The sequence below is a fragment of the Populus euphratica genome, unplaced genomic scaffold, assembly GCF_000495115.2.
Source record: "Populus euphratica unplaced genomic scaffold, PopEup_1.0 scaffold7.1, whole genome shotgun sequence".
In the NCBI taxonomy this organism is placed as follows: Eukaryota; Viridiplantae; Streptophyta; class Magnoliopsida; order Malpighiales; family Salicaceae; genus Populus; species Populus euphratica.
Window position 1 is genome coordinate 1,840,327 of NW_011499871.1, and position 10,441 is coordinate 1,850,767.

Genomic DNA, 10,441 nt, shown 5'->3' on the forward strand with positions numbered 1-10,441 from the left:
CCTCAAGTTATTTGTTCCTTGAATTTGATTTTTTTTTAATACTACTTATTTTATTTAAATTAATTTATAAAATTAGATTTTTTTAATTTTTTTATTAGATAAATTTAACTTTTATTTTTTTATTGCTATTTTTTTATTTAAACTGCTATTAAAATTGATTTTTTTTGTAATTTCACCTTATTTTATTTTTTCTATCAAATTTAATTTTTATTTTTTTATTATTAATTTTTATATTTTGAAAAATATTTTAAATTAATTTTTTTATTTTATTCTTTAACATTACATTAATTTATAATTGAGTTCTTGATTGAATCCGAATATAAATTTTTACAAGTTGTAAATTTGAAAGATTAATATAGTTTTAGAAAATATGTCGAGGTTTATTTTGTTTTTCTTATCATTGTTTTTAAACTCATGTTTATTTAGTTTCACCCCTCAATATTTATTTAGTTGAAAATTGAGCTATGCTATTTTTTTATTTGTTTTCTATATGATTTTTTATTAATTTTAAAAATAAACTAAGTTGTCTTGAATATTTTTATTTTTTGTTGTTTGTTAGATTAATTTTTTTTTTAATATTTTGTAATTAAATTGAATTAATTAGTTAAATATAAACAAATTTTTTATGGTGGTGATAACGAGTCTATAACAAGCTTTTTTATTCACTTCTTGACTATGATATTCACAGTTCTTTTTTTATATAGTTAATTATCAACTATTTATATTTTTCATTTTATCTACTGTTATTGACATTTTTTTTATGTATTATTAAATTAACTAAACTTATTGAAGTTGATAAATAAAGTGTTAAATTTTTATTTAAAAAAAAACTGTAGCTTGAGCATTTTTTTTCACTTTTGGAAAATGTTAGAAAAAATGGCAAGTAAATCAAAGAACTAAAGCGATAAGTGAAATACTTCATTCGAATACTAAAGAAGGGTTACAATTTCAACCTCTACAAACTCTGTTCCTAACAGAAGGGACCCCATTTACCTTCCAATGGTAGGCCTCAATACTGTACTAGTAGCCTTCCTCTCTTGAACATCTACATATAATTCGAATATTATAGAAACAAGGAAAAAAAAAACTATGAATATCATCATGTACATATAATTTGCATATTATAATCAAGTGATCAAAAGCAATTTCACAAGGTTGACTCCTCCCAGCAGCATTGACATTCCAGAAGGATTCTCTGGACAGACTTCAAGAGGGGAAAGTGCAATGCTCCCACCTTCCTTCGGAGTCCACAAACTTAACTCAAGACTCTCCCTTTCAACACTGTCCTCTTCTGTCCACCTTTGAATGTCTAACAATCATGCATGGCAAACTTATCATTATCAAATTATGTCAACCTCTCCATTGCAGCTGTAACCCATTCTTCATCTCAGCAATGCCACTTTTACTTCCTCTATCTACATGTCAACTCTGAACTGGCTGAGGTTTATCACTGAAACCTCTTGCCATTTCATGAGCCAGAATAAGTTTTGTGGCTGTGCTTGGTGTGCTAGTAAATAACCACATATTCATCTATAGCCTTTTTTCCACCCCTTTCTCCTTCTCTGCCCAAGATTGTGCAATGCTTCATTGGCTTATTATAAATTTTCTTATTTTGCAGTTGGGAAGGGTGTTGGAGAAGACTTTTGTGGAAAAAAGGTGTAAATAATATATATATACCAACCCTTGTTCACTTAGAAATGCTCCTTGTGGAACTCGAACTTTGTGGAACCTTTTTGATTGAAATCATAGCAGAGCTTGCCTAGTTCTTTAGCCAAGACAGGTGCTCCGCAGTAAAACACACCTGCTCCAAAACCATAGCGATAATATTAGAACAGGAGGATAGGTTTTCTCTGTTAAAAAAATCTGTTCGCTAGAAGGTATACTCACCTATCCTTGCATTATAGTGCTTGGAACATAATTTAGAAAGAACTTTCTTCCAATTAGGCCTTGCAAAATGCGTTCGCACCTAATGATAAAACGAGGAATTGTTAGCAGACCTGCTTGGTCTAATATTTCAGTCCACTATTGTCACTTGTCTGCACAGAGTGTAATTTATGTGTAATTGAAGGTGTCAGAAAATTTGGAAAAGCCCAACTGATATAACATGCGAGCCGCAACATGAACACGCAATGAGCCTAAACAAAATAATTAGTATTACCCTGGTGCCAGAGACAATGTCCACACCGTTTTTCGCATGGTTTAAGGCTTGGACCATGGTAATAAGGGTTGATCGAGCATCGCCTTCCTCATACACACTGGTCAAGTAATTATGCATCTCAATCACACCCTGGAATAGTCCAACGACAAAGTTAACAATCAAGGAAACCAAGCAAAACGGGAATTTTTTTTGTAATTTAATTAATTTCAAGCTAAGTTGGCATTAATTACCCTTTGATCAAGCTCTGCAACTTCATTCATGACTCCTTTGAACCAATCGAAAGAACTTTGCTCCCTTGTTACCCAGTAGAAATAAGCGTTGGTGGTCCTTACAGCCTTCTTACGTTTTGGTGAAACTTTGTTAGAGGTTGATGTATCATTGCTTCCGATGCTCATGTCTGATGTCCTACTGATATCCAAGACCGAATCCTGAGAATGAGAATCAGACTCGTGATTGTGCATTTAGAAGATTATCATGGATTAAGTCTGGAAATTTGCTATAGTTCGCAATACAGAATCTATAGTATTAAAGGAACGATCATGTGTTTACATGCAGATTGGAAAAGTGAAAGTCAGGTTTCTAGTCACTTACAGCCTGCTCCTCCATTCTGACAATGTTATTAAGCAGATCTTTGAGAATGCTGATGAAAGGTGTTGCTCCAATTCCCAAACCAACAAGTAACAACACATCATATTTATGGTAATCTTGTGCCGGTGCACCATAAGGCGCATCTATCAAGAGCTTTGGCAAGCTGTCATTGGAGAAGAATATTACATAAACAATATAATCACAAAATGCTATCCAAAGGGGGAAAAAAAGAACCGGAATGGGAAAAGAAAAGGGAAACATATACATATTCTGTACCTTTTTGTTGTTGTTTCATCAGCCCTGAGAAGTCCACTCTTACCTGCTACAGGACGTTCACAGGCTTCAGAGAACACTCTTCTTAGTTCTTGAGTCCAGTCACCTAGCTGCCGAATGTGAACACTGAGGTAGTCATCACCAGGTGCGGAAGTAATTGAAAATGGATGCCTGGGTGGAAAAATAAAAGCATGCTGAGTTCTGGAGAAAATCAGGTATCAGAGCAAAGAAACCAACTGAAACCGTTGGTATCAATCGATCATCAATTACAAAAGAAAGAAATCAAATACTGATTCCTATCAAATTTATTTTTCACTAGCTTTCATCAGAAAATGAAAAAAAAATCATACAAAATAATGACCATATCCCATAAAGAGAATAAGCACAAAATGAGCAAGTTTCTTGCTAGCAGTTGGCCTAGATGTATTTTACAAGCACCTTTCTCTGGTAGACTACAACTGAAAGTATTTTAAACCACCAAAAAAGCCATTTTCATGAGAGTTGAGATATTAATAGTGATTTACCACTCAAATAGAGAAACAGCAGGGCACTGGACAAACATGTACTGTCCACTCTTGTACCGGAATTGGGGAGGCTTAGACATTTGCAATGTGAGAACATTTCCAGGATAAATTGCAACCTGGATAAAAAAAAGAATTATGACAAAAATCTAGTACAGTAGGTTCTAAAGTTTACAGAAGTACTGTGCCAGTTTATAGGGCTCTTTCAAGATGGTAACATTTAGACATTAACCATAAGATCGAACTGAAATGACAGAGGTCTTCAGGATTTTATACCTTGAGAAGCCTGACAGTATAGAAGCCAGAACGAAAAAACCTCAGCCCCCTTTCTCCGGCATATAGTAAAACTGGAACAAAAAGATACATCCATGTCTGCAAGCAATAAAATGCCGGCAGTTTACAATCTCAAACAAGAAAAACATTCACTTCCATTAAAAGATTTCAGATTCATACCGTCTTTTTGTACCATCTATGCACCAGATACAGGAATACACCATGGATGATGAGCAGGATGTAGACAATGATAAACAAGTGGTGCGAATACCAGAATGCATTGTATCCAGTAAGCCTGTCAAAGGGTTTTGGAAACTTAATGAGGCTCCTCCTGAACCATCTTGTTGCAAGTGTAAATGCAATGGCCATGCTGATCATCATTAAGATTCCAGTCACACCTTCGACCCCTCTAGCCAGTTTTGCATATGAAGGTTTGTTTTCACCAAAGTCATGTCTCAGGTATGCTCTATATTGCTCATCAGATGAATTTATAAGCCTTGGAAAATCACAGACTAGATGGTTTCCAGCATGGAGAATCACACCAATTACAATTGCTGCTGCTATGGTCTGCATGTGTGTGAGAAATATTAAATCAATGCGATTTACCATAAGTAATTAAATAAGTTTATATATATAAAAAGATCTTTTTGTGATTAAATGGTGTCATTTTGTACATCATCAAGATTGATAGAAATTTTCAATATCTTTTATCAGTGGTAAAATAGCTTTGAATTAGTTATGAATTTACTCTTTTATTTTATAGAACACGGAGCATTTGGGTCTTAGCTAGCGTAAGCAGAGCCTTTAACTGATAAGAATTTAAATAAATAAAAAATTATTAATATCATACTTTTAACTAATTTCATATACTTTAAAATTAATAATTATATAAATCGTAGCAGCCCTTTGGGAAAGACAAGAGTTTACGAAGATCAAATCCCCACAATAGGAATAATCCTTTAGATTTGACCCATCTCCCCTAAGTTTAACCAAATGAAAAGAGAGAACAAATTGTAATTCATTTCGACGAAGTGCCCTCGTTACCAAACACGAATTTGAGAACATGTTTGGTTACGGGAAAGCACAGGCCATTAATGACAACACAAGTACTATTTTATAAAGCTGGATGGTGTTGCATGAAAATAAATAATTTAATAAAAGATAATTACTTTTAAAAATAAATATTTATTTATGAAAAATAAAATAAAATAATTTGTTTTTAAAGTAAAAGTAATCAATTTTTTGGAAAATAGTTTATAACAACAACAATAATAATGAAAAAATGAAAAAGTAATTTTATTTATGTAATTAATAAAACATAATCATAAGAAAATAAGTAATCAAATGTATTAATAAATAAAATATCTATTTAAAAATAAAGAAATTACAATTTTAATAAACAATTTTACAGAGTGTTAAAAAATTATAATTTTATTTATAAAAACATATGAACTAAATAAAACAATACAAAATTATCGATTTATTTGGTTCTTTTCTTTCAAATTCCTTCTTCGACAACAAAATTCATACGCTGTGGCTAACACTATTTAATAAAAAAAGAGGGGTATATATGAAAGCCTTTAAGCTGGCAGCTACTGCAGCCAGTTGAAGTATAGCAAATATCCCTCGGGATCAATAATTCAGGCACTGAAAATTAAATCATTGTATTTTCATTGGCTAAGATCAACCAATATATTGACTTTCTTGCAAAGTCTTCTATATGGGACCCTAAAAGGATGTAAACGTATTAAAAAAGCAATACAGACAAGAAGAGGAGGGGGTCGGCAACCTTGTACATACCTTGTGAAAGTTGATATTGTCGTCAAAAGGCACGAAGGGACCCAACCTCGTGGACCTCAGCCAAGTGATAGTATTTCTACAGACGGGCAAGAGAATCAGAGCCATATTGAACTTCAATGTCTCTGCTGCTCCTTTGGCTGTTAGGAGACAATAACCCATTACATGAAAAGCATTTTTTTGCTTGTATTGAAAGAATTTCCATGCGAACAGCGCTAGCATTATCATAACCCATAATGTCAAAACCCAAATTCTTCTCCAGTTCTCTTGAAAAAAGTATACGCAGTGCTTGCTCACTCTCCTTATGGGGCTCCTCTTTCTTAGCCCTTGTAGATTTTGGCTCAAGGCTTGGCTTGTGTAGCTCAGAGCTTGACTGTAGTTCAGATACGTGTCCTTTTGTAGGAGGAGTGTTTCTAGCTGCCATAGCTACATATCATTTTCGGCAACAACAAGAAAACAAGGTTGCATCAAAATCACCAGCAGTGGAGTCAGACAAAAAATGAAAAAGAGAATCTTGATCATGGTACTATAATTGATGCAGAGTGGAGCACGCGTAATGCTTTATGTATGAGTGAAGGCTAAGCATTACTTGAGAGGTCAGGTTCAAACTGTGGCAGGAATAATATAGTTCAGATCATCAATATCATTTTTTAAGATTCAAAAAAAGTACAGATCATCAAGGCACTTCCGATACAGTAAATAACACTTGTTTTTTTACAGAAAAATAACACTTGTTTATTTAGCTTTACGCCGACCTTCGTCCTTTCTTTTCTTACTTGGATCGTGAATAAATTATTTATATTTAAAATCTCGATCCTCTAACATGAGAAATAAACTGTCCTACCATCCGAGCCAGTCTCTAGGATCCATATAAAATCTGGAGTGGTAAAGGTTCATGCTCTTGGAAATCTACAAAAGTTTCGTTCCATTTTGACAACAAAAGCAATGACAATACGTAATTCGAAAGCCTATTGGATAAAGAATCAATATTTACGCTACCAAATTGAAGAAAGACCCATAAGAAAATCTTGAGCTAGTTGGTGACAATGACAACTGTGTTCGACGATGACCATTCACGTTAATTTTTTCGTTGAATTTATCATTACATGATGGACAACCTTTTTTTTTTTTTTTAATGTGAGTACTGGTCTTAAAAACATCTGAACCAGCTGTGCCTCGGAAACTGCGTGCCTCCACTTAAAAGTCTTCTATGCTATAACAGACGTGCATATTAAAGTGGAAAAGAAAGCCATGGAGCTGTTCAACTACCACAAATATTCTTCAATATAAATAAGCTTGCTTAACCAGATTAATTAGTTGTGCCATTTCGAAGAAACGATTGCCATTTCTCTCTTCTTCTCTCATTCTTTCTTCGAGTACGGTTCAACAACATCGAGACCCGGCAAGATTTGGTGAATTTAGGCCCTCTTGCCTGAGCCTAACAATGGACTTTGCTATAAAATTGCAACAGCTGTGCCTCTTTTTTATTATTTTTTTCCCTCTGACCCAGAACAAGACAAGGGATCAAATTTGACTCTGATTAAACAAATTTAGTTAAATAATGCTTGGAACCCGGTATGAAAATAATGAAGATAAATATTATACTAAGCCCACCTAATTGATTCTAGAATCGCTATAGTATTTCATGGGATTTACCAAACATGCATGAAAAAAGAAAGGAAAAAAAAAAAACATTAGCGTTCATCTGTCAGTAAAATTAAAGAGGATCCGCACCTCGATGTAGCCAAATCTTTCTGGGTCCAACTCTTCCATGATCAAAGCTGCGTATTCCTCTGCTTGTTCTTTTAATCTTGATAACTTATTTGCAGAAGCACTTAGCATGATAATCTACCAATTCATGTAAAGAAATTATAAAGTTAATGAATATATAATATTGAAAACAACAGTATTGACGGTCACTAATTTCAGCTTTTCATGCAAATTAAGGCAGATGGTCCAAAAGGCCCCCAACAACCCCACTGAGAAAATCGTACTATATATATATATAGAAGGTTGCCGTCTCTCAACCTGAAACTCTTCTAAGAAAGGCCCCGTTCATAAGAAGCTTGAGAACGTGGGAATGGCGTCAGAGATCAAGAAAAAATTGAATCATGTCTATTCTATTGGGTTGGTTAGTTTTAGAATTTTCATAAATTTAGGGTCACCGAATCCTCTCCTACTTCAGCGATTATTTTAATAGAAAAAACGACACCCTGTTTATTGATATAGCCTGCTATCTTAATTTATAACTAAAGAGCTTAGGCAATATTCATGATATAAAGGATTATCTGTTTTTTATTTAATTTATTTTTTCTGCCTCATATTTGGAAGGTCGGTTCTTATTTTATTTCTACAATAATTTGACAGGCTGTTGGCTAATTCATGCACGTTACTTCAAGATTAAGCACTTAATCAATGTAACTAGCTAAGATTAAATTAATTGAATTCGAGAGAGAGACATGATTAATTATAATGTCTTCTTAAATTCATTTGTAGTACCTCTTTGACTTCTTCTTCTGTGATTCTACCATCCTCGTTCTTGTCCACCCTGTAAACATAACAACAGAAAGGTTGTTTATCACCGAGTTTATCCGCTAATTCAAGATTACTTGATAGTGAGAAGAGAAAAATGGCAGAAAATATTGTATAATCACTTTTTCAATAATTGGGGTTTCGAGGAAAATAAAAATCATGGCAGAAAATATTGTATAATCACTTTTCAATAATTGGGATTTGGAGGAAAATACAAATTCATCCTCTCTCTCTCTCTTTTTTTTATCATTTCTAGTACAGAGTTCGGAAAAGAGACAAACCGGGTTCCGATGGACCAAAACCATGCTGGTTTTCGTCCATCAATGTCTTTTCTTGCATGATCTCAGATAAGAGTGAGATATTTAACATGCAATATTTGTTTTTTTTTTTTAAGAAAAGGAAAAAGGTGAATTAATTAATGTATAAAACAAGTCATCAATTAAGTTTAATTTTATTATACACTAGTCCGTAATAAGGCGTACATATCGAAGAAGATCTGGAGTCGAGAATCAAAGCTTTGATCGGTAATTTGTGACCAAAACTCGTAAAGCTCATCTCCACAAATCTTGTCCGCTTTCAATCTTCTTCTCCTTCCCAGTGCATCAAAAAGCTCCAAAGCAAACTCCTCCGAATCTTTCATTCCTTTTCAAAACAAAAATCTCAAAAATCAATTTCCAAGACAACTAAATCTTCAGTACTTTTGTTGCCTTTTTTATCCATGAATATTGAAATCCAAGTAGAAAAAAAATCAATAATGTAGACTCAGTTCGTGCTTTGAAAGCTAGCTAGCTGCTTTCGCTAAAACCAAGAGAAAGAAAATAGAAAGTCAAGAGAGAATCGAACCTATGCATTGTGCAAAATCGGCCCGGTTAAGATAACCATCTTCAGCAAGTTTTTCAAAATTGCTTTGAACTTCACTCCATGCATCAACGCCATTAGTTTTTTTACTGTTCTTACTTATAAATCTCAATCCACGCAAGGCTTTGTGAGCACCAGACCGAGTCCGGTCCAGCTGCGCTCGCTGCTTTCTCAAAGCACGGGCGGCTAAAGCTGACTCAAAACCACCACCGCCATTATTTCCCGAGGCTGATAAAATACGAGTTGCCTGTCCATGACTCCAAGAAAACCTGCTTAACTCAGCTTTCAACTCATGCGAAAATTGCCTAGCTTTCGCTACAGCTTCAGCTTTTAACTCCTGAGAAAATTGCAATAACTTATTCGACGAACTCCGCCTGATCGTCGGCGATCTCGACACCGGAGTTACAGCTCCAGCAGACACAGAACCACCAGTAGTGAAAGAAACATCATCGATGTTGATAACCGTTGATGTTGCTGGCTCAACACTACGAAGCACAATCGTGTCATCGCCTTGTAAATCAAGTGTCACCTCAACAAACTCCTCGCCGGACTCAGTTCCCGGCGATGTTCCTGTACTCATTGTTGCATTGCCGGGAAGCGTGTCCGAGGCCCATCTCCGCTCGTGTTTAGGCAATGAAGCTCTCATTGATTTTAGATGAAATGGATTTTAGGTGAGTGGCGAAGTAATAAAGAAGTGGAGGAGGAGAGGAAATGTTAGTATAAGTAGTCGTCGTCGAAGAACGCGTTGGGAATCTAATGGAGAAGGCATAAATACGCGGAGTGTTGTGTTTCCTCCTGGTCTTCTAGAGAGATAAACTAAAAAAAATCTCTCCCTCTAGAGAGAGAGGGGATTTGAAGAACTAAAAGGCAAGAAAAAGACAAGCTTTAATAATTCTATGGGTGTGTCTGTGTAAAGAATGGGCTAAAAATGCAGGGGACCAAGAGAGAGAATTTCGATACAGAAATGGGATTGTATCTTGAGTGCTCTGTGACCACTTAGCTAGGAATGGTTTTGTCTTTCTCTTTTATGCTCGAGCTAGCCAGTAAAAGTAGTCTTCTTTTCTGTTTTTGTGATCATTTATTTATTTTTGGCATAACGCGTGCATTTATACTCGAGACATTGAAGAAAAAGAAGAGCTGTGTAGCTCCGAATAAAAAAGAGAAGCGGAGGCCTTGGAAATGCGTGTGGGCGCGAGAGGGCGAGAGCGAGGGAGAGGCAGAGAGAGTAATATATATTTTTACGTTGTGGTGTTGGTGCCCGTTTTAGGTTTTCGATTTTTGCGATTGTTTTAGAGTCAACTCCATCTAACATCACAACAGGGGGGTAGATAATGATTATGAAAGTTTCCCTCTTCCTAAATTCCTTAGTTTTATTGAGAAATTAGTATTTAAAACTATTTATTGTTTTGAATATATCAAATCGATATAAAAAGTATATATT

At 34.7% G+C, this 10,441-nt stretch overlaps 1 protein-coding gene across 1 annotated transcript; it reads right to left on the reverse strand.

Annotated features, from left to right (window-relative positions):
* Positions 1–892: 892 nt before the first annotated feature.
* LOC105127397 (respiratory burst oxidase homolog protein A-like) lies at positions 893–10,167 on the reverse strand. Its single transcript, XM_011028667.1, has 14 exons — positions 8,986–10,167; positions 8,625–8,784; positions 8,110–8,158; positions 7,345–7,458; positions 5,614–6,036; positions 3,994–4,380; positions 3,817–3,912; positions 3,544–3,659; positions 3,023–3,190; positions 2,750–2,909; positions 2,389–2,586; positions 2,159–2,287; positions 1,888–1,966; positions 893–1,801 (listed from the first exon to the last, which is right to left on the reverse strand). Exons 1-14 carry the CDS (start codon positions 9,644–9,646, stop codon positions 1,692–1,694), a joined length of 2,850 nt encoding a protein of 949 aa, XP_011026969.1. The 5' UTR covers positions 9,647–10,167; the 3' UTR covers positions 893–1,691.
* Positions 10,168–10,441: the final 274 nt, after the last annotated feature.

Bases quoted from the DNA above. Each gene is read 5' to 3' on its own strand.
- LOC105127397 (XM_011028667.1), bottom strand. From the start codon at position 9,646: ATGAGAGCTTCATTGCCTAAACACGAGCGGAGATGGGCCTCGGACACG. The intron at 3,913-3,993 runs GTATGAATCTGA...TATTGCTTGCAG, and splicing joins ATAGATGGTACAAAAAGACG to ACATGGATGTATCTTTTTGT. The intron at 3,191-3,543 runs GTAAATCACTAT...TTTTCCACCCAG, and splicing joins GCTGTTTCTCTATTTGAGTG to GCATCCATTTTCAATTACTT.